The following is a 23,253-nucleotide window of genomic DNA, read 5'->3' as shown; positions in this document are numbered from 1 at the left end:
GCAAGGGCAAAATTAGCTTGGAGCCTCAGTTTGTATTATTTTAAATTCAATAATAACAGTGACTGTATTTACCAAACAAATCATAGATTATGATTGTGAAATCAACTCAACCTAAGAAAAAAAAAAGCATACCATGACACACTCCATGGCAAATGTCCTTTTCTGTTTTTAATTAAAGGATAATACAAGCCAATTCATGCCACGTCTCACTATTATTTTCTAAATTCTATGCAAACAGAACGAGGCTTCAACTGGAGAGAGAGGAATGAAGAACCTTCTTCTGCTTTTGGTCTTTGTAACACTGTCCTCTGCATTTCCTGCAGACCAAAGAATGGAAGACGAAGAGAACCTGCAACTGACTCAGGTACTGTCTCAGTAAATGTCATTCGTGGCTATCCATAAAAATTTCACTTTACTGATTGTCCGAGGACCTAAAAAGACAGCTCATTCTTACCAAAGAGTCCTGAACTTTTTTGTGAGGAGCTGATTTTCCTTTCCTTGGCCCTAAAGACATCAGGAATGGTGGAGGGTGGAGGGTGGAGAGTGGGGTGGGCTGGAAGAAAGGCAGGATTTGCTATTTAAGCACTGGATACAAGTGAGGAGAGAGTGAGCAGAGACAGAGTCAGCTCTGTAAGAACGGAGATATCCATAAAAGCATCTGAAGACCAGCCAGGGGGACCCAAGTGTAGTTTGGAGCTCCTTATCCTACATGTACGAAAACCACGCTGCTTTGGAGATTCCCTCTAAAAATCAATCCAGGTACTTTGCCATATTTGATGGAATTACTTAAATGTGATTACATGTGAATAATCATATTTTCTCCATAATTTGTTTCAAGGAAACACCAAATGAAAGTAACAGTAAAAATGTGTATGACACAAGATCATCCAACACATAGAAGAAGCATGCTTCTCGTCTGTTAAAGTTTGGAGTTCCATAGCTCTATGGGTGTAGCCGGTTCTGATCACACACAGCTCAATGAGCTTTTGGAAACTGAAAGAGAGGGTGACTCTTCTTCTTCCTCTTTGTTTTCTTCCTCTCCCCTTCCTTTCCCTTGTTATTTATTTCCTTTTCCCCTCCTGCTGCCGGAAAGGATCTCGGAAAGCTTGCTTCTCCTGAGATGGAGGTCTGCTCCCCTGTAGTCCGTGCCTTTTTTTGTCTTTTCGGTTAGGCATATCTCAACCAGTTCTACTCTCTTGAAATAGAAGGGAGTCATCTTGCTCAAAGCAGTAACAGAAGTCTCATAGATGGCAAAATCCGTGAAATGCAAGCGTTCTTTGGATTGACAGTGACTGGAAAACTGGACTCAAACACTCTGGAGATCATGAAGACACCCAGGTGTGGGGTGCCTGACGTGGGTCAGTATGGCTTCACTCTCCCCGGGTGGAAGAAGCACAACCTCACCTACAGGTAATGCTCCTGCTCTTAATCTAAATTAACGTGAATGTTATCTCTAAGAAGCAAAGATAATAATGGTTTATTTTACCCAGCACTTCCTGTGTGCATAGCACTTGATAGGTTTTATTTATTCCACCCTCTCAAAAAACTTGCGACTTAGGCACCCCTGTTATTATCACCTTAAACACAGGAGAAACTGGAAGAAAAAAAAAAAAAACTTGTTTAGCATAGGCCAGTTTGCACAGCTCTTCTCAGCAGACTGGCTCTGCAAATATGCTCTAATCTCTAGCCTCTGCCACCTCCATAAAAACTCTAGGACCAGAACCTCTATGGTCTGACTGCAGATGCTTAAAGGTACAATTGAAGTGTGCTCAAGGGAAAATGAGAAAATGGAGTACAACCAGCTCATGTTGGAGACATGTATGAGTTAGATTGTCAAATCTCAGGTGGACCTCGGATATTGCAAAGGAGCTGGCTTATCGGCAGAAAGAGGTTAAGGGGTGACCTGTGACCTGAGATAGAGGCAGTGGCCGTGAGCACTGCTCCAGAGCCCTCCTGGCTGGCCTTAAAAAGTCTAGTAGTCCTTCCTTCTTCTTCTTGAGCCTTAGGGATTGAGGTAAAAGTAGATTCAGCAAAATAGAGAATATAAACAAAAGCAAGAGCTTTTCCTGAGAAACAAACTCTTTGTGGCTGTCAAGTGAGACTTAACATATGACACATGCATAAAACTGATTTCTATAAGCTGTTTGAGAAAATGAATCTCAGTTCTCTTTAGAAGATCATATCATACAGTCATATGCACAGCAAATCCATGCATAAAATGATCTTCCACCTTAAGACATGACCTTAGGGAAGTCATTTAACCTCTTTGAGCCTCATTTGTCTAAGTGCAATCATACTACCTGATGAATAGCACAGATGAAAGACTGAATTATTAACATATAGCAAATGTAAAAATACCTAATTTAAATGGTAAAGCATTGTAGAAATGTAGCAATAGCACCATACCAAAAGTTACTGCAGCATGTGATGGATAAGATAGAAATTATTTTCTTTTCCTAGTATATGTGTTTACATGCTTGTATAACAGCGAATTGATACATATCTGTTAATTTGTAAGAATTGTAAACTACACTCCTGATATGGCTCGAGCTGATGTGGATGAGGCTATCCAAAAAGGTTTAGAAGTGTGGAGCAAAGTCACTCCACTAATATTCACCAAGATTTCCAAAGGGATCGCTGACATCATGATTGCCTTTAAGACCCGAGGTAAGGTTTTCAGCAGAGAAAGCAATATAGCCATTTTCATCTTGGGAGCTTTGACGAGGCTGATCCTCTTACCCCCTGTTTCCCAGTCCATGGTTCGTGTCCTCGTTACTTCGACGGCCCCTTGGGAGTCCTCGGCCACGCCTTTCCCCCTGGTCTGGGATTGGGTGGAGACACTCACTTTGATGAGGATGAGAACTGGACCAAGGATGGAGTAGGTGAGCCCAATTTTCTTTACAAACAAAATGTTACTATTCATACAAATCCCTGAAAGGAATAGCTTTGCAATTAGTTGCTTTTTACTTCCCAGTTTCCCTATGATGTTTCATATTCCAGATGACATTGATGAAAGTGTTCAGTGTCTATTCAGACAACTGTGCTTGTACAGTTCAGAGCTTTATCCACACAGCACTTTCATAAAGCTGCTAATCCTGTTATTATCAGAACATTCTTCCCTTCCTCATATGTTCATTCATACATCTGCAATGCCTAAAGGGCCACTACATGTCTGGATCTATGCAAGGTGTCGTGCAGACCACAAAGTTGTTCTAGAAAAGTTCAGAGCTTCATGATCTTGGGTGGTGTATAAGGCCTAGACCCACTCACCACCATACAAGGCAGAAAGTACAGTGTATTATACCAATGGCAGAAGTCATCTCTAGCTTGAAGATTGAAAGAAGACTCTGCTGCTGCATCGCTTCAGTTGTGCCCAACTCTGTGCGACCCCACAGACGTAAGCCCACCAGGCTCCCCAGTCCCTGGGATTCTCCAGGCAAGAATATTGGAGTGGGTTGCCATTTCCTTCTCCAATGCATTCATGCATGCTAAGTCACTTCAGTTGTATCTGACTCTGACCGACCCTATGGACAGCAGCCCTTCAAGCTCCACTGTCCACAGGATTTTCCAGGCAAGAATATTGGAGTAGGTTTCCATGACTCTGGGAGGTAGTAATTCCAAGTTAGTGATTGAAAGATGCTGTGTGGGTACATGGCCCATAGGACGTCCATTTATATACATGAACCTCTTCACCTAACTCTTGCTTGTCTGCCAAAGAATTGGATCCTGGTCTTTATATTTGACTTATTTCTTTAGGCCATGGGCAGTGATTTTATTTCTCTTATTGGGCCTCCCTGGCATGAAGATAAGTGATATTTTATTATGTTTCAAATAAAAAAACGAAACTTTGTTATCTCAATCCCATGGATGGAGGAGCCTGGTAGGCTGCAGTCCACAGGGTCGCTAGGAGTCGGACACGACTGAGCGACTTCACTTTCACTTTTCACTTTTCATGCATTGGAGGAAGAAATGGCAACCCACTCCAGTGTTCTTGCCTGGAGAATCCCAGGGACGGGGGAGCCTGGTAGGCTGCTGTCTATGGAGTCGCACAGAGTCAGACACGACTGAATCGACTTAGCAGCAGCAGCAGCAGCAGCAAACAAAGGAGCAGTTCGGTAGACTCTCAGGTTCTCTCTACTCTTTTTTTTCTGTCATTTACCACAGTCATCATGTCTCTGGTATTTGGTTTCCAGGGTTCCAGGAAAGAGGATGCTGTGGCTTTCTGGTGGGTGGTACACAAGCCCACAATCAGTCCTGACCACATAACTCTATGTAGTCTGTGAGTCAGTCATAGTTTCTGCAAAACTGAAAGCCAGTGACTCAAAATGACGCACAGCCTCTCCTTGCTAAGTCTGAGCACGTGATGGAAGTGTTCTTCCAAGAGCTAGGCAACAAAGAGGGGAAAGGACTCCATGCTGGCTGAACTTCAAGGGGAGTTTGGAGGTGGTGGCTGCACTGCCACAGAGGTAACATTACAGCCAAGAAAGTGAAAGAGGTAGGGTGACCCCAGGATCCAAATGACAGAGGAGTTGAAGGGACGGGGTCTGTCTCCTGCTGAGATGTGTTCCAATATTTTCCTGGATTTGGCCTGAAGGTCGGGTGGATACATCCAATCAGGCAGGTATAGGAAATATTCTAGTGCTCACCAAAGTCAGAAATGACTCCCCTCACTCAGCCAGGCTTTACTTGCATATCTAGAAGCAGAGATTAGTCTCAGGTTTCACTATCATTTTTTTAAAAATATTTATCTATTTGTATTTAGCTGCATTGGGTCTTAGTTGCATCAAGTGGGCTCAGTTGTTCCATGGCATGTGGGATCTTAGTTCCCTGACCAGGAATTGAACTCATCTCCCCTGTACTGCAAGGCAGATTTGTAACCACTGGACCAGCAGAGAAGTCCCCTCATTATCATTGTATCCCTATTAGTTCCAATTTGTTGCTGTTTGCCGCTAGGTTGTATCTGACTGTTTTGCCACCCCATGGACTGTAGCCCAACAGGCTCCTCTGTCCATGAGATTCTCTAAGCAAGAATACTGAAGTGGGTTGCCATGTCCTCAACCAGGGAATCTTCCTAATGCAGGGACTGAATCCATGTCTCCTGCACTGGCAGGCAGATGCTTCCCACCTGAGAAGCCCATTAATTCCAACACTTAGTGGTAAAAGGCTTCCCTGGTGGCTCAGAGGTTAAGGCATCTGCCTGGAATGCGGGAGACCCGGGTTCAATCCCTGGGTCGGGAAGATCCCCTGGAGAACGAAATGGCAACCCACTCCAGTACTCTTGCCTGGAGACTCCCATGGAGGGAAGAGCCTGGTAGGCTACAGTCCATGGGGTCACAAAGAGTCAGACACGACTGAGAGACTTTCCTTACCTTACCTTAGTGGTTAAAGTACTATTCCCCACACTGCAACTGGCCCCTTGCCAAAGGGGATGTGTGGGATGGATTATGAAAAACTCCAGAGGGTCCTGGGCCCCAAGCTGGCAAAACTTGCCTGAGCAAAGCAGAGGATAAACATAGCCCTCCACCAAGTTCTGGGTGGATAGCCAGGCAACAATATTAAAAAAGGGTGTTTTGTAACTGCTTTATTGTAATACATTCCCTCAGGGTTGAAACTATTGGACCTGGGGATCCCTAATCTTCTAACTCTCAGCTTTCTGACCTACACGGGAAAATGTTTTCCTGTTCTCTAATAAAAATGTAAAATCTCAAGCATCCAATCAAGCATCTCCAATCAAATGGATTTTTTTAAATAGAAAATTTGGCAATAATGTATAATATACCTTTTTACTATATGTGGGCTCTCTTTATGCAAAGGGCACAAAAGTCTTAGTGCAACTCCATTAAAAGCAATAGACAGCAGTCATCTGCTAATCCCACTGCTTCCTAAGGGGTTGGAAGTCACTGCATGGTGATATCAGAGAGATCTGAACACATGGAGAGGGTTTCCTGGGAATCTCCCAAAGTGAGGCCAGTTTCAAACCTGTATGTGAATGTAAATGCTTCACACACATATGCACTGGCACCAGGCAACTGAAACAGCCCTCAGAGACCACTACAGATGCAGGGCTGGGCTGCAGAAGAGCAGTGGTCTGTGGCATGGGGGAACCTACATGCAGGAAGATGACACAACTTATCTATAATAAGGGCAAAAAAACCTTGCAAAGCACCAGTCCTTAGCAAACATTCAGAAAGTGTTTGACACTGATAATTATCTTGGTGATTATTAATACTAATGATAATGGTGATGATTAAGTGATTTCTAGGAGAAAAAAAAATTCACAAAGGTACTGATGTATAATGCCCAAACTTATCTATTTAGTTGCATCTCCAAGAAGGCAGAAATGAAATCTTTTTTCTACTGTATCATACAGCCTATAATATTGTCAGTACATGAGAAATGCTCTACAAATAATAGTAAATGAAGCCTTTCAACAGTCCTTTACTCAAAATCTACTCTAATCCATGCTTTGTAATATAACTGGAATATACAATAGCGTACAACACACAGACTCTACTCTCCAGGGGTTTACAGTCTAGACGGCACATTCTATAAATGGCATTTAAAGTTAGTATGATCAACCTTGGGATAAAAGGTACTATGGCAATGTAATAGGAGCACCTAAAAGAAATTCCAGCCCATATACAGAGGTCAGGGAGGAAGTGACGCCAACCTGAGACTTGAAGGCTCTGCAGGAATTCTGAAGCAAAGTGGAGTAAAAAGTGTTCTAGACAGAATAGCCCAACCAACTCAAGTATCAGAACTGTAATGGAGCAGAAGGCTAAAATGGTGTAGATTAGAATCCTATATAGAGGGTCTTGAGAGCCAGAATAAAAGTTTGCACTTCGTTTAGATGATCTGAATTTTAATTACTTCTTTAAAGAGTCACTTGTCCCATCCCTGTTCAAAAGCACACAAAGTGATGTTGCCAGCCAGACAAGGGGAGGCAGCAAAAGCCAGAGCAAAAAGCATGAAAGTCCATGAATAATTCTTTGCCTTTCCATGGTTGTTTTATGCAAACATCACTGGACAAGGCTCCATCACAAAAGGCTCAGCATTTTCCTTAGTATCCATAGGTTTAGCTGCAAGTCCAAGGACAGTCTTTTTGATATACTTAGAAGCTTACAGACTGTAGGAGAGACAGACAAACAAAAAGGCAATTCCAACCATGCATGGTACAACTTCTGGTGTGGATAAGTAGAGTATTCCAGTCTTGTCCAGGAGGAACATCTAACCATCCTTTCATCCAAATAAAAGCCTGGATATCCAGCACCCATTACTAAACTGTTTATCAGTCCCCAGGAAGATAATTAAGACATGGTCTCTGGACTGAAAGGGTGCACAACTTAGGGAAAGAAAAAAAGAATGCAGTACTTATTTGCAAAGACAGAATTAAGCTCAGTCTACAGAAGCAGAGAGAGGTGCAATTAAGTCAACCCGGATAGGAGCTGGGGGAAAGAAGTCTTGTGACGATGACTCTGGAGGGGGTCCCTGAGGCCTATGCAGGACAGATGGGTGAAGGGGGTGAAAGAGATAATACTCTGGGCAGAAGTGATGGAGATACAGAGACACAGATGAAAAAGAGCATGGCATAGATGAGAAATGCAAGTGATTCCACATGGCTAGCTCAGGGAAAATGAAAATAAAATATGAGGCTGGGGAAAAAAGCAGGGACTAGTTCATGGAAGGCTATGTTTAGGTATTTGGACTTGATCCTACAACCAGTGGAGAATCTCTGAAGAATATAAGTAGGGGAAATATGATCATGTACAGATGCCTAACAACAACCCAAAACTGGTGGCTTTTTTTTTTTTCCCACTACTATCCATTTCGAGACACCTGTTTTCTGCCATCTGCTTGCTCTGGGTTACATTTCTCCATGATGTGACTAATACCAATTATCACTGTTGAAAAATTTCCCAGATAAATAATGGTTCATGTGTCATAAGAATTGTCTGTTTGACAAGCCTTTTTTTTTTCATTTCTCTCAGTTACTTCCTAATCTCAGATGCAATCATTCTTCTGATTGACTAACATACTCATGTTTTCCGTTTTTGTTAAGGATTCAGCTTATTTCTTGTGGCAGCTCATGAATTTGGCCATTCACTGGGGCTCTCTCACTCCAGTGATCAAACAGCGTTGATGTTCCCAAACTATGTCTCCTTGGATCCTAGCAAATACCCACTTTCTCAGGACGATATCAACGGAATCCAATCCATCTACGGTGAGCAATAAATCTGAATATATGTGAACTGAATTGAAGGCTTTCCAGGAAGGACGTTGAGAAAAATCACTTCTCGAAATATTATTATGAGGAAAGTATTCTCTTGGGAAAGATCCTTCTGTAGGTATTTCCACATGCCTTCTTAGTTCACTGAGGTTTTTTTTTTTTCATCAAAGCAGGGCCACCTAAGGTACCTGAGAAGCCAAAGGGACCCACTCTACCTCATGCCTGTGACCCCGATTTGACTTTTGATGCTATCACCACTTTCCGCAGAGAAGTAATGTTCTTTAAAGGCAGGTAAACCCATTCCCTTAAACACCTCAACTTCCTGTGAAGTTTTTCTTTTCAAGAGATTTGGGGATAAGAGAATATATCTTGCTTTTTGTTTTATAACTGTCCACATTGCTTGAATGTATTACTCTGTGCACATACCTCTTACCTGTTTGATAAATTGTTGTTTTTTCAAATGGTTATTATCTACTTAATTTTTGGAGTAACTGCCATTCCACTCTCCACAGAGGTGACACCGCTTTACATTCCTACCAACAACAACTAATGGTCCAGTTTCTCCACATCCTCACCAATGCTTGTGCTCTGTTTTTTCATCCCTGCTCAATGTCACCTCTCGGAGAATGTGTTCTGTGGCCTAATCTCCACCCTCCCAGGTAGAGGTGAGCCGCTCTTTCCTCTGTGATACCATTGTTTTCATTTACACCCCATCCCATCCCCTATCAGTCACTCAGTAGGTCTTGTCAAGTCCTACTGCAGACACATCGATGGCCTATGTCCACTCCCTTCTCTCCGTCTCCACCACCATCTCCAGCTCATCCAAGCTACCATCATTTCTCATCTCCTACTCCAAAAGCCTATTTACTAGCCTGCTTGTTTCTGCTCCCATCTTTCATACATGCAACAATAATAAATTAATTTTTAAATGTTTTTAAGGAAATTTTTAAATTGCCATTGAACCAGAGTCTACTTTCAGTAACTTCTTAGCTAAAATAATACCACAATCCCGACGATGTCCTGGACCTGGCTTACACCTGGCTACAGAAGCGGAGAGAGGTGCAATTAAGTCTAGGAGTTAGAGATTCAATTATTAAATTTTCAAGAATTTTGTAAACTAGCTCATATTGATTTAGTACCTTGAAATTGGCCTTGGTTGGAGTACCTACACCCTGACAATCACCAAATGATAAAAATTAGGTCTTTTTCCCGGAGAAGGCAATGGCATCCCACTCCAGTACTCTTGCCTGGAAAATCCCTTGGATGGAGGAGACTGGTGGGCTGCAGTCCGTGGGGTCGCTAAGAGTCAGACACGACTGAGTGACTTCACTTTCACTTTTCACTTTCATGCATTGGAGGAGGAAATGGCATCCCACTCCAGTACTCTTGCCTGGAAAATCCCATGGATGGAGGAGCCTGGTGGGCTGCAGTCCATGGGTCGCTAAGAGTCAGACACGACTGAGTGACTTCACTTTCACTTTTCACTTTCACGCATTGGAGAAGGAAATGGCAACCCACTCCAGTGTTCTTGCCTGGAGAATCCCAGGGACAGGGGAGCCTGGTGGGCTGCAGTCGAAGTGACTTAGCAGCAGTAGCAGGTCTTTTTCCTACCTGGAGAGCCAGTTGTGAAATATGCATCAATGGACCATTCCTTGAAGTTGAATCAACAAAGTGTTAGCTGTGGTAGGAAATCTCTTCTCTCACTATGTAGTTACTGCACTTAACTTGCAACATGGTGTGCCAGTTATGTATACCATGGCCACACTTTCAGAGCAAAGTGTCAGGACATTTACCATCTGACAAGGATATAGGGGCAAAAGGAAAGAACATGTGAAATCAGACTCCTTCCACCCATGACTATGTAGCACTACAGTTCATGGGGTCACAGTGTCAGATACAACTTGGCGACTGAACAGCACCAACAGTGACATGCTGTCATACCATGCTCCTGATAGCTGAGGCTGAGAGGCCACTTGTCAGGGATGGGTTCCCAGCATGGGAAGAAAAATGAACTATAAGGACTTTTCAGACCTTGCTCACGGATCTACCTCAGAGCTTTACAGCCAGAAGGGAAATCTGAGGAAATATTTAGCAATGACAATAATAACATTTTTAATTCTAGCAATCAATACCAGAAATTTTTTCTTAGAATGCTTGGTGTCGACTTAGAATATTGGGAATTGCTGCTTTGGCAAAAATGAAGTGACCAAATACACTGAGAACTGTTAATGAGACTTCCATGGGTAGTTTGCTACTCTAAGTACCCAAAAGAGTGGGCACAAAGGCATGTCCTGACTTTGGTGATCCAAAGGGTAGAACTGAATTCATAACCACCTAAAATTTCTGAGGAAAATTATGCTAATGCTATAAACTGATGAAAATATCAACCAATTAGATAAAGTCAAGTCTAAGTTTGCAGTGGTTTCATTGAAATAGATACACATAGACTGTATATAAAGTATGGTTTCCTGTCTAACACAGGCACATATGGAGGATCTATTATGACATCACTGACGTTGAATTTGAATTAATCTCTTCATTCTGGCCATCTCTGCCAGCTGATATTCACGCTGCATATGAGAACCCCATCGACAAGATTCTGGTTTTTAAAGGTAACATTGCCTATCATTATTCCTCTTCTCCTTGTGTATGCCTGAACTAGTTAGCGGATATTTTAATTCAAGGAATATAATCTTCATGCATGAGCCAAATGGACAGGGCTTCTGCTCTGACCTTAAGTTCCTATTATAAAGAACAACTATCCAAGGATTCTCTCTGGCTATAAAGATAAACGTCATCCCAAGTGCACAGGAGAGAAGAAACCTGTATAACAAAAACTAAAAAGTCTTTTTTTCTGCCAAATAAAGGTAACCCATCTCTCTTCTTATATTCCCTTTTTACTAGGGCTGCTAGATGTGGCAAATAAAAATACAAGATGGTTTCAATTTCAGACAAATAAAAAATAACTTTTTAGTCTAAGTGTGCACATTGTAATATTTTGGATATACTTATACCAAAAATTAATCACTGTTTACTTGAAATTCAGATTCAGATTCAATTGGTATCTTATATTCAATCTAGCAACCCTACTTTCCAGGAGGATTTTATCAGATTACTTGCCTTTAAGAACATTAGGGCATGGAAATTTAGGAGAACAAATATACTTGATAGTTTTGTCAGCATTAGAGAAGAATCAGTATAATGAACTCAACTGACATGGGTATGCATACCATGAACTATGAAAGTGAAAGTGTTAGCGTCCATGGAATTCTCCAGGCAAGAATACTGGAATGGGTAGCCATTTCCTAGGTATATATTATTTGTGTAATATTAATGATATGTAAGCAGCTAAAGAACATGGTAAGAGTAAATGGAGACATAAGATTACTAAATCTTTAAGATTTGCACCTGAAAGGAACTAGGAATCTAATTATTTTCAAACTTCTTAAGACACCTATTTCTCCCTTTAGGAAATAAATCAGAAGATAATCACTCTCCCTCTCATCCTAGATGACAACTTCTGGGTGATCAGAGGATATGCTGTCTTACCAGATTATCCCAAATCCATCTATACTCTTGGCTTTCCAAGACGTGTGAAGAAAATTGATGCAGCTGTGTGTGACCGCAGCACAAGAAAGACCTACTTCTTTGTGGGCATTTGGTGCTGGAGGTAAGTTTGCAGACAATTGGCCCCTTGTTTTAGTCTGGAGAAAAATATCCACAAAGCATCACTTTAACACTGTCTTCCAAAAGTGTTATGTTGAAGACAATCTTAGGTGTTTGGCATTCACCAAACAAAAGAATGTTTCAGTCAGGTCAAAGATCTTTATCCAGCTTATAAAAATAAAGCTAAAATAATAAGGCTGGTGGTGCCAACCAAGCTGCCAGTGACAAACATATTCAGTCAAAATCATTGAAACTCCGGAAAGGGCCCTTTGATTTAATAGTTCCTCAGAATAGTATCGATCTGGTAAATTATGTGGCTTTTTTCCCTCATAATTCCTTGTTTTTAAGACACTGTCAGAGATCTGACCAAATATACTCTTTGCCATTTTTAATTATTGATCCTACTAGTTTTCTTCCAATAGGATTACTTTTTTCCTACATATTTGCTTGACTCCAAGTTGTGCAGTAAAAAAATTAGTCCTCTTCCCTGAAACAAAGGTCCCCCCAAAACCTTTCAAATCCATGTCTCCAGGTATGATGAAGTGACCCAAACCATGGACAAAGGGTACCCACGGAGAGTGGTAAAGTACTTCCCAGGAATTGGCCTCCGAGTGGACGCCGCTTTCCAACACAAAGGTAAGCCTCAGCGCCTGACTATTAGGATACTTAGAAGGCTTTACTGACTGTGAAAGAATTCAGCATGAAAACTTAAATGTTTCCATTTTAATGTCCTTTTACTACTTTGAGTACATGTAATAATAAACTGTGGGGATCTTATCAAAATTGAATAGTAAATTTGAGTTATATTCTCTGACATACTACTTCGAAACTATGCAAAAGGTATCAAAATTATCACTGATCATAGATGTCTGATAAAGATACCCCTGAAGAGTTTCAAGTGTGAAACATGACTGGGCATCTGAACTGAACAGTGATTCTCAAACCTCAATGTATATAGTTTAATAAACACAGTTTAGGGTTTGTATATGAAGCGACAAGTTCCTTAGAGTTTCTGAGGCAGTAGGATTGTGCCAGGAATCTACAGTTTTAAAAGAACCTTGGGCAAATTAATGAATCAGTCCAGCTACTATATCTTCAAAAACAACAGAGCAGACCATGGAGTAAGCAGAAGTCTAAAGATATTTTTGAGTATCGCCATCTTTTATTCTAGTGAAATTTAATACGGAACCTCAGAACTTAAAACAGATAAAGCAGAGCAGCTTTAGGAAAATGAGATAGGGCCCAAGACCATACTCACAGAGGCCTCTTTCTCCCCCTCACTGGGACATTTTTTGGAAACCTAGTCTGAGAACCTCTGGTATAAACTACAGCCCCTTGAAATTCATGTTTCATACCTTGGCTTTTTCCTCAGGGAAATAAAACTAATATTTTTCATGTGACTGGGTAAAGTAAAATGTATGTATATAGTTACACATTTATTTTCTCTCCATATCATGTTCAATTATTGTATTCTACATTCATAAAATTGAAAAGTATAGAACAATTATACAGTTGTATAAGATAACTAATCATGATTCTCTCTCTCTAGGATTCTTCTATTTCTTCCGTAGATCAAAACAATTTGAATATGATCCTAAGGCAAAGACCGTTACCCGAATAATGAAAACCAATACTTGGCTTCAGTGTAAAGAACCGTTAAATTCATCATCTGATTTTACAATCAGTGAGGGAAAAGTACATTCAGGAGTGGAGATGTTTCATTATAAAAGTTTAAATTTTCTTATTTTTAGTATTGTTCACATGATGAACAAAATCTACAGTTACCAATAAATTCATAGACCTAAAATAAACCTCAAGGGATCTTTTAATCTGAACTCTGCTTCAAATTAAAACAGAACTGTTCTTTAACATCAAGTCTCCAGGCCTAGTTATAAATATCTATTGAATGAAGAGTGAAACAGCTGTTTTGAGCTGCCTGATTCTTTTTACAGGAAGTTATGTATAAACAAAACTCTCACTGGACTTGAAGCATATTTTATGTTTTGTAGACTTGAAGAAGTAAGCTATGTGTCTTGTAATAACAAAATACTGAAGACATTTATTAAACCAATCTTTAGCATTCTATTTGTCTGGACCTTTGGAGTTGGAGAGGCTCAATAAACTGCAACCCACATCCCTACCCATGTTTTGAATCTACTGAGAAATATACAGTTGGGAGAGTACAATACCACCTTTATTACTGAAAAGCTTATGCTAGAGAATGTATCTGTGGAGGAGCAATCTTCCTAATATCAAATTCTAGAGTGAGACATCCTTACTCACAAGCCATGGGAAGAACTAGAAAGCACCCTGCCTCCCCATGGAAAAGAGAGCTACGTACAGACTGCATGGAGCCCAAAGAGGAAGAAATGAGGATGGAGGCACATGTGTCTAGTTCCTGCTCCCAAATCCACCAATCAAATAAGTGATTCTGCCTCCCAAAGAGAGGAGTGAGAACCTAGAGAGATGCCGGAAGTGCTACACTAAAGATAACCCCCCCCAACAATTCAGAAACTAGCAGGAGTAGGCAAGTAATGTTCCCTCCAACCCTCACCCTCCGAGCAGAGACCAGCTCATTGAACCATTCCTTAGAAAGCTTAAAAGCAAGTTTTGTGCACACTGTCCTCATATATCATATACAAGAAATGTGGAAATTTCTTGTGTTTCCTGTGTATGTGGGTCGTGTCTGCTCAGTTGTGTCTAACTCTTTGCAACGCAGTGGACTGTAGCCCACAGGGCTCCTCTGTCCATGGGAGTTTCTAGGCAAGAATACTGGATTGGGTTGCCATTTCCTTCTCCAGTTTATGGGTCAGCTGTCCTTATACCTATTGGTAGAAAGTTCCTGTCCTCTGTTATACATGTACATGTTGGGTTTCTAAATTCTTGTGGTTAAGTTTTGCCTTTACATCGTCAAAGCTGAATGCTTAGCAAAGCTCTACATAAGTTTTGTGACCCCAAAGATGGGAGGTTGTCAGTTGAACTTGATTCTGATTAGGTGATAGATTGAGTAAGTATCAATTGATAGAAAGTGAGAATAGAAAAATCTCAGGAATTCCTACAGCTAGTCCTCCAACTCACACATTTTTTCCTTGAGTTAAGTATTATCAGATTCCTAAAAGAATGGGATATTCTTTTATCCCAAACAAAAAAGTAGTTGCATGTTTGAAACAGAAAGTAAATTTTAAGAAGTACAGTTTAATACCTAGCATGTAGGAGATAGTAGGTCAGCCTTTGGGAAAACAAGAATAGTGCTGGAATAATCAAATATCCAAACACATAAAAAAACTTAGATTAACTCACATGTTCACAAAATTTACTAAAAAATGGGCCATAGACCTCTAAATAGAAGAATTAAAAATATAAAGCTTCTAGAAGAAAATAGTTTTTAAATGTTGTAGGCTTGGATTAAACAAAGCCTTGGATTTTTTGATTTTTCAATAGGACATAAAAAGTGTGACCCATAAAAGAAAAATAAGTGAATTGAACTTCATGAACATTAAAAAACTTTGCTTTTCAAAAAAAAAAGAATGAACCACTACACATTGGGAGAAAATATTTTCAAAATATGTGATAAAGGACTTATATCCTGAATATATAAATAATTCTTACAACTCAAAAATAAGAGGACAAACAGCTCAACTTTTTCAATGGCTAAAATATTTGCTATGAGTGGCAAATAATACATGAAAGGATATTCAACATCTCAATCATTAGGAAAATGCTAATTAAAACCACAGTAGGATACTGCTACATACCCACCAGCATGGTTAAAATTTAAGACTGAAAATACCAAATGTTGACAAGATGCAGAGTAACTGGAACACTCTTAGAGTGTTGGTGAGAGTGAAAAATGACGCAGCCATTTTGGGAAATGGTCTGGCTGTTATAAGTTAAACACATATACATCATGTGACCCAATGACCTCACTCCTAAATGCTTAAAAAAAATGAAAACATGCTCACATTAGTTATACAGAAGTGTTCATGATAGTTTTATTTATATCTAAAACCTGGAAACAACCCAAATGTCTATCAAACTGGTACATCCAGACAGTGGAAAACTATTCAGCAATAAAAAACAATAAATGAATGATACATGCAACAATATGGACGCATCTCAAAAGCATTATGGCTAAGAAGACGGACACAGAAGACCTCATATCTTATGATTGCATTTATATGAAAAATATAACAAGGCAGACTATAATGATAGAAAACAGATGGCTGGTTGCCAGCGGTCAGAAGTGGAAGAAGGGATTGACCACAAAGGCACATATGTGATAGAAATGTTCAATATCATGATTATGGTGGTGGTGGTGACACTACTGAATATATTTTTTAAACCATACACCTAAAATTAGTGAATTTTATTATATGCTAATTCTATTTCAATGTTGCTTATTAGAAAAAGTAGTGCAGCTTAGTCGAAGGCAACGGCAACCCACTCCAGTACTCTTGCCTGGAAAATCCCATGGATGGAGGAGCCTGGTAGGCTGTAGTCCATGGGGTCGTGAAAGAGTCGGGCACCACAGCGATTTCACTTTCACTTTTCACTTTTCACTTTCATGCATTGGAGAAGGAAATGGCAGCCCACTCCAGTATTCTTGCCTGGAGAATCCCAGGGACAGAGGAACCTAGTGGGCTGCCGTCTAAGGGGTCGCACAGAGTCGGACACGACTGAAGCGACTAGGCAGCAGCAGCAGCAGTGCAGCTTAGTATTTAACATTGGATTTCTCAGGGTGGTGCTAGTGGTAAAGAACCCGCCTGCCAATGCAGGAGACATGAAATGGGGGTTGGATCCATGAGTCAGAAAGATCCCCTGGAGGAGGGCATGGCAACCCACTCCGGTATTCTTGCCTAGAGAATTCCACAGACAGAGGAGCCTGGCGGGCTGGAGTCCATAGGTTTTTCGAAGAGCTGGACATGACTGAAGCAACTTAACATGCACGCACACAGATTTTCAAATGTTAATCAAACTTCCTTTGTTTCCTTACATCTGTTCTCACTTCTGTGGCATAAACACCTGGGGTATTCAGAGAGCATCTGAAATTGCACTCAGATTTGCTTATAGGCATTTACTTTCTCCTTAATTTTCAACCCTGGAATATCTAAAAACAGTTTTCCAAGGAACCTATGTTGACTATTAGAGCTGTATTCAAGATTTATAAGTATAACTCAAAGATCAGCTGATTTCATTTATCCTTTGAAATTTTAATGAACTTAATTTTGAAAAGCCTCTGGAGTTTTCTAAGGCCCTCCACCAAGCTATTGGGGAAAAAAAAATTCATATTCTTAATGTCCTTTAACCAACCCACCTCCAGTCATCTCACCAGTCACTTCTCCCCTGGATTCCACCCTCCTGCTCCTCTGTCTGACCCCCTCTCTGCTTTGCCCTCTATGAGGAACCCAAGCTCCTCCTTACTGAATTATTTTTCTCTTTAAACATAAAGCAGTTAAGCTGTAACTTTGTTTACTGTCTCTTAAACATGCCATCAGGGCCTCCCTTTACTTGGAGAAGCAGCTTATTTTTTCTCCTAGAGAAGAGGACCAAAATGCACTTGCACCTTACTTCATAATGAAGATGATTTAGTTTCCCTTTACCACCTTGGAGGCTGGGGAAGGGTATGCGCTCAGGAGCCAGGTTGCTTAGACTTGCAGCCCACTTCCTCCCCTTAGCAGCTGTGGAACACTGGGCAAGTTACTGACTTCTCTAGACCTCGGCTTCTCCATTTGTGAAAGGAGAATAGGAAGGGACCCAGACGCTGAACAACTAGTCACATAGAGCATGTAGAATTAGCACTCGAGACACACTGCTTGGTAACTGTGAGCCATCATTACTGGAATTAGGCAAATTAAACTGTTTATCCAACAGTAAGTTAAACCATTTATCCAAAAGTACAAACAGTTGGAAAAACGAGAAGCCTGCTATATAATACACTTACTGGGGATAAATTAACTGGAAGAACAAACTTTGTTCCAGTTTGCTGTGTCCTTTCTGGTTTTCTCAAGGACCTCTGCTCAGGTTTTCAAAGAAAGAAACAGCTTTAAGAACAAGCGTGAACAAGACTATGTTAACAAATATTTATTCATTTTGGAGATTTGAGCAGTTGAGATGGAACAGAATTAAATTCACACGCAGAGAATGTTTTGAATTATTCTTGCCTTGGGACAAAGAGAGAAGCTCATCATAATCTTTCTGTTATTCATCATGGACGGACTCTCCTAAGAGTGTCATCTAAATGAATCATTTGTCCCAGAGGAAAACGCGATGATTTGTTGTTTTGGGTTTTGGTCTTGAAGTTATTCTGAACTCATGACATCTCCTTAGGTTGAAATTCAGTCCCTTGTTTGTCTTCAGGTATAGAGAACCTTAAAAAGGAAGATCAACACCTACAAAACATTTTAACATATTGAAACTGCTCACAAAATCATTCATTTTGGGTCTTTATTCACTCCTCAATACCATTATCTATCTGCAGTTTCCACATGAAAATAAAAATCTACTTTAAATCACTTAGAATTTGATCTCTAGGAACATCAAAAAAATATGAATAAGATAGTCAACAATGAATTTGAAACCTCCTTACAGTTGTAAGTTCCCAGAACAAAGAAGTGTTTCTGTCTGACCACTATGTACAGTTTCATGCAGTATTTCTTGCTTAATTGACCATAAAGCCAGATTTGATTTTAATCTTGAGCTTTGATTAATTAATGATTTTTGTCCATTTTTGTGAATTATAGTGCTCAATTTCATTAGTAACAAATAGAAGCATTTCAAAGTTCTTGTATTTTTTAACAAACTGAGTTCAAAATTTCAAGTTTCCTGTAAAACTGAGAAGCAAAATACTTCAAATAGGAAATTTCAACTGACAAATTCATGAAGTTGAAGTGGAAACAAAATGGGTCTAAAAACCTCAAGAAATATGATACTAAGACCATATGAGAAAACGCATCTTAGATTATGAGGTTTTCAAACAAACCTGATCTGATCTTCTCAGGAGTCTTGTGCTGGAAAATCTGTTGAGATGGATTTCATCGAAGATGGCACATCGTTATTTTTCATGTAACACTTACCTCGGTATTATAATTGCTAATGTCTCAATTATTCAATATATGTTTATCTAATGCCTGCTGTAAATCAGATGCGCTGTTGAGGATTATCCTTTCATTCAACAATTATTTATTAAGTTCTTACTCTGTGCCAGGCACTGTTTTAGGGCCAGGGATAAAACAGTGAACAAAACTGCAAAGCACCAGGCTTCATGGACCAGTCAAAATAAAGAAAGGACAAATAAACCAAAAATTGTAAGTATGTCAAGGATGATGAATGCTCTGAGGAAAAGCAGGGAGCAGACTGTGTGGGTGCTGAGCCTGCTTGCCTCGGGGTTGGATTCCTCGCTCAGAACGGGGTGGTGGGTGCCGCCGCCTGCAGGCCGAGCTCCGGCCTCAAAGAGTCCATCTGAGGAGAGGCGCTGAGAGCCCTGGGCGAAGGAGAAGCCTCTCCCGGCAGTGGGGGCCGTTTCCCCAGACTCAGCTCTGCCACAGCCTCGGTGCTGCCTGCTCCTTGCCGGTGATGCGGGCGGCTTTCCCCCACCTTCGCGGGGAGACAAGGACTGGCGGCTTCCGGTGTTCGTAGCTCCTGGGTTGCTAGTCTCTTCCGGCTTCGCAGCCATCACTCAAGGAACTAATATCCTGCGTTAAATCCCTCTTGTTTCAAATGCTTGAGTGATTTCTGTTTTCTAGTTGACACTTGACTTAATTCTGTGAGTAAGGGGACAGAGAGCATGGTGGACGTGGGTGTTTCGGGGAGAATCACGCAGAGCCCTTGGTGAAGAGCTGATCCGACATCTGCAGGAAATGAGCAAGCAACCCAACCTGGGTGACATGGCGCCCAGGAGGAACCGCGGGGGCAAGGGCCCGAGGCTCAGCTGCAGACCGGTGAGCTCCCAAGACCTGGGGAAATTGGGCTAAGGGTGCAGGGGGGGACGGAGATGAAGTTAGGGAAGCGGCAGGGACGACAGGTGGTGAACGGTCTTGTGGGCCTTTGTACAGGCTTTAGAGTCCAGAGGTTTAAGAGGAGAAACATCACTTGACTTGCGTTTAAAAGAATCACAGGCTACTCTGAGGACAATAAACTGTAGGAGCAAAAGAGAGAAACAGGAGGTGTCTATCTGCCACCGCAGATGGTGGTGGTTAGCAGCGGGAAGCCTGAGGGTGTACTATGAAAATAGGACCGGAGAACTTGCTAGCTGACTGGGGGTGAATGGTGTGATGTGAAGAGAGGAGTCGGGTGTAACCCAACTTTGTTTCTGAACAACTGGAAGACTGGAGTGTGTACTCACTAACGTGACCAAGTCTTGGGGAGGAACAACTCTGAGGAGAAAATCAGTGTGTCCAGTTGCCAGTTGGATACACAGACCTGAAATTGGGAAGGGAGCCTGAGCATGGGTGAGGGAGAGGTCCATCTGGGGGATACAGTGTAGAGACACAGGATTGGATGGGGTCACTCAGATAAAAAAGAAATCGAGAACTGATCCCTAGTCATTGACAGGTTAAAGATAAAGATAAACTGTGTTGTGCATTTTGATCCCCACAGCAGTTTTATTTATTTACCTGGTCACATTCTTCCTGTGGGGTGTGCATCAAGTTCATGCCAACAATATATGTCATCATTATATTTTAGATGTACAGCTAATAAGAGCTTCCCAGGTGGCTCGGTGGTAAAAGAATCCACTGGCCAGTGCAGGAGACACAGGATACACGGGTTTGTTCCCTGGGTGGGGAAGATCTCCTGGAGAAGGAAATGGCAACCCACTCCAGTATTCTTGCCTGGGAAATCCGGGACAGAGGAGCCTGGCAGGCCACAGTCCATGGAGTCACAAAGAGTCAGACATGACTGAGCATGCATATACACACATACATGTAATACATTTTTATCAGGTTGGAAAAATCTATAAAATGAGGAAACTGCCACCATGCCATCCTGAGAAGAGACCTATTATCTGTGGTGGAGGAGAACTGTACTTCTCCTTGCTAAGTGGCCTGCAAGCTCAGTTTCCAGTGGGTTCTTATGACTTTATTTTAGCAAGCATTATAAACACTGAAATTTTTTTCTTTTTCTATAAGAATGGAACTTGTTTTAAGAAATCACAAAAAGAATCAATGCAGGAGTTTAAGATTAGAGGCAATATGTCTTTAAAAATTCATTTGATCGTTTTCCACCTCAGTTATTCAAATCAGGAAAGCATCTTCCTCAACACATATCAGAATGGAGCACCTAACTTATTCGAAGCAGATACTCAGATGGAAAATAAGTTTTTTAAGCACTTATCTTCACTGTTAAAAATAGGTTATCTGCAAGCTTATACAGTTACGGTGAAGATCGCTCAGTCATGTCCGACTCTTTGCGACCCCATGGACTGTAGCCTACCAGGCTCCTCTGTCCATGAGATTTTCCAGGCAAGAGTACTGGAGTGGATTGCCATTTCCTTCTCCAGGGACCTTCCTGACCCAGGGATCGAACCCGGGTCTCCCACATTGTAGACAGATGCTTTACCATCTGAGCCACCAGGGAAGTCCATGCAAGCTTATGAGGACTCTTTAAATAATCATAGTAATAATGACCATGTATTAAACAATATTAAATAATACTAGTTATTTTATGGAATCTCATTTATCCTTGTAACAATCCTAAAAAATCCTAAAACTCCTATTGCACTTTATAAATAAAGAAGTGGGATTTAAGATTATTTTATTTTTCTTATCCAAGGTCATATGATAAATGTCAAAATCCAAATTCTGCCTCATAAAGTCTCATTTTCAATGTTCTCATGGAATATGAATGTTTTAACACTCTATTATGTCCAGTACTCACCACCACTCAAAACAAAACAATACATAATTTCCTTGCACACATTTGTTATTTACCTATGAGAACCTGATTCTTCTGTTCACTCCCCAGCCTGCAGCTGCACCCAGCAGGCTCCATTGTAGCATGTTTCCTGGTTCTTCTGTAATATGTTTCACCAAAGTTCTGATTTCATGATTGCTGTGGTTTATTTTCTCAATATGTGTAAAGGAAAAGGAAAGAACACAGTACCTTCCCTGTTAAGCAATCCTACAACACACCAAGCAACCAAAGGCAATAACCCAGGTGATGGTTACTGGACCCAGTGGTGCCTGCATCCTTCCATGAAAACACTCCTGCTGAATGCAGTTATCAAAGAGGCTCTGGAAAACTCAGAAGTCTCAACTCATCAGCCTCTTGGCCAGGAACTCCCTTATTTTATAGTAATTAAAAAATAACTAAAATATTGACTTGCAAGTGATTTATACAGAACTGCCTAAGCAAAGTATGACAATATGATGATTGAAATTCTGTATTTCACTAATTATTTCACATCCATGACCTTATTTGGTTCTCAAGATGACCTTGGGAGATAGAAAAGAAAATGGTGGTAATTAGTCCATTTAATGCAGAAAAAAAGTTAAGATACATACTAAGATGATAACAAAGATGGAATTCATATTAGATACCCTGGCTTGTGGTTCTGTGTTCTTTTTACTATAACTCTTTTCTGTATAATATTCTTTGCTTCTCCAACTTCTTGTATGTTGTTGTTAATATTGTTTTAGTCTTTACTGACTCTTTTCCTAAATGTAAGACCATGCCTTAGGAAGTTTTATATTTAATATAATGTCTAATACCTAAGAGGCCTCAAGGAATATGTATTGGGTTGGAATAAACAATCTTGTAGTCATACTGTTATGGTCTTGTTTAGGCCTTCATGTTCCCTGCATTTATTCCATGAGAAATAAGCCTTCCTGAGGTCTCAGTGGTGGTTTAGGAAATATTAAAATCCAACTCACTGCCTTGCATCATCCAAAGAATACAAATATTCAGGAAATTTAAATTTTAACACCCCAAAACATAAATGCCAGTCACCCTAAGTGTTATAAGAGTGGAAGCAGCCTTAAGTGGAAACAGCTGTTCACAAACCCACAGAGCTGCAGCTTTCTAAAGATGTCACATATACAGACAGCCAGTTAGTTAACCTGAATGAACAAGATGCTGATGTTTATTGAGGAAGCTGCAGGTCAATCCTGATGGTCATCCAGTTGGCAGGGACAGTCCTAACACTCTCCAAATATTGCCTCCCCCTCTCCCCTGAGCTGGCCTCTCTGCTGGCTAAACTCAGCCGGGCCTCAGGCAGAGGCCAGACTGAGTCCCGTCACTTCTCATGGTGGAACCTGCCCACCTTTCTCCTTGGTTGCTGCCTCTGGGCCAGTGATCCTGGGCTGGGTTGGAGTTGGAGTTAGACTGCCAGACCCTCCTTTTCTTATTCCTCATTTTGATTTTTC

General features: G+C 40.9%; 1 protein-coding gene across 2 annotated transcripts; it reads left to right on the top strand.

The window, feature by feature from the left end:
* Positions 1 to 252: 252 nt before the first annotated feature.
* Positions 253 to 13,978, top strand: MMP27 (matrix metallopeptidase 27). Of its 2 annotated transcripts, none has more exons than XM_027562128.1 (10): positions 253 to 364; positions 1,172 to 1,410; positions 2,519 to 2,667; positions 2,754 to 2,882; positions 8,060 to 8,221; positions 8,401 to 8,518; positions 10,709 to 10,839; positions 11,738 to 11,897; positions 12,426 to 12,529; positions 13,443 to 13,978. In XM_027562128.1, the coding sequence occupies exons 1-10, from the start codon at positions 266 to 268 to the stop codon at positions 13,682 to 13,684; spliced, it is 1,533 nt and encodes a 510-aa protein (XP_027417929.1). In that variant the 5' UTR covers positions 253 to 265; the 3' UTR covers positions 13,685 to 13,978. The 2 variants fall into 2 exon arrangements, with proteins under 2 accessions (XP_027417929.1, XP_027417928.1); XM_027562127.1 differs by having other exon boundaries at positions 266 to 364; positions 8,398 to 8,518; positions 13,443 to 13,768.
* Positions 13,979 to 23,253: the final 9,275 nt, after the last annotated feature.

The sequence above is a fragment of the Bos indicus x Bos taurus genome, chromosome 15, assembly GCF_003369695.1.
Source record: "Bos indicus x Bos taurus breed Angus x Brahman F1 hybrid chromosome 15, Bos_hybrid_MaternalHap_v2.0, whole genome shotgun sequence".
Lineage (NCBI taxonomy): Eukaryota > Metazoa > Chordata > Mammalia > Artiodactyla > Bovidae > Bos > Bos indicus x Bos taurus.
Note: the sequence above shows the minus strand (reverse complement) of the source record. Positions and strands in the feature narration are given on the sequence as shown.

Excerpts from the sequence above, each read along its gene's own strand:
- MMP27 (XM_027562127.1), top strand. The coding sequence starts at position 266 with ATGAAGAACCTTCTTCTGCTTTTGGTCTTTGTAACACTGTCCTCTGCA. Across the intron at positions 365-1,171 it reads AGAACCTGCAACTGACTCAG|GCATATCTCAACCAGTTCTA; the intron begins GTACTGTCTCAG and ends CTTTTCGGTTAG. Across the intron at positions 10,840-11,737 it reads CAAGATTCTGGTTTTTAAAG|ATGACAACTTCTGGGTGATC; the intron begins GTAACATTGCCT and ends CTCTCATCCTAG.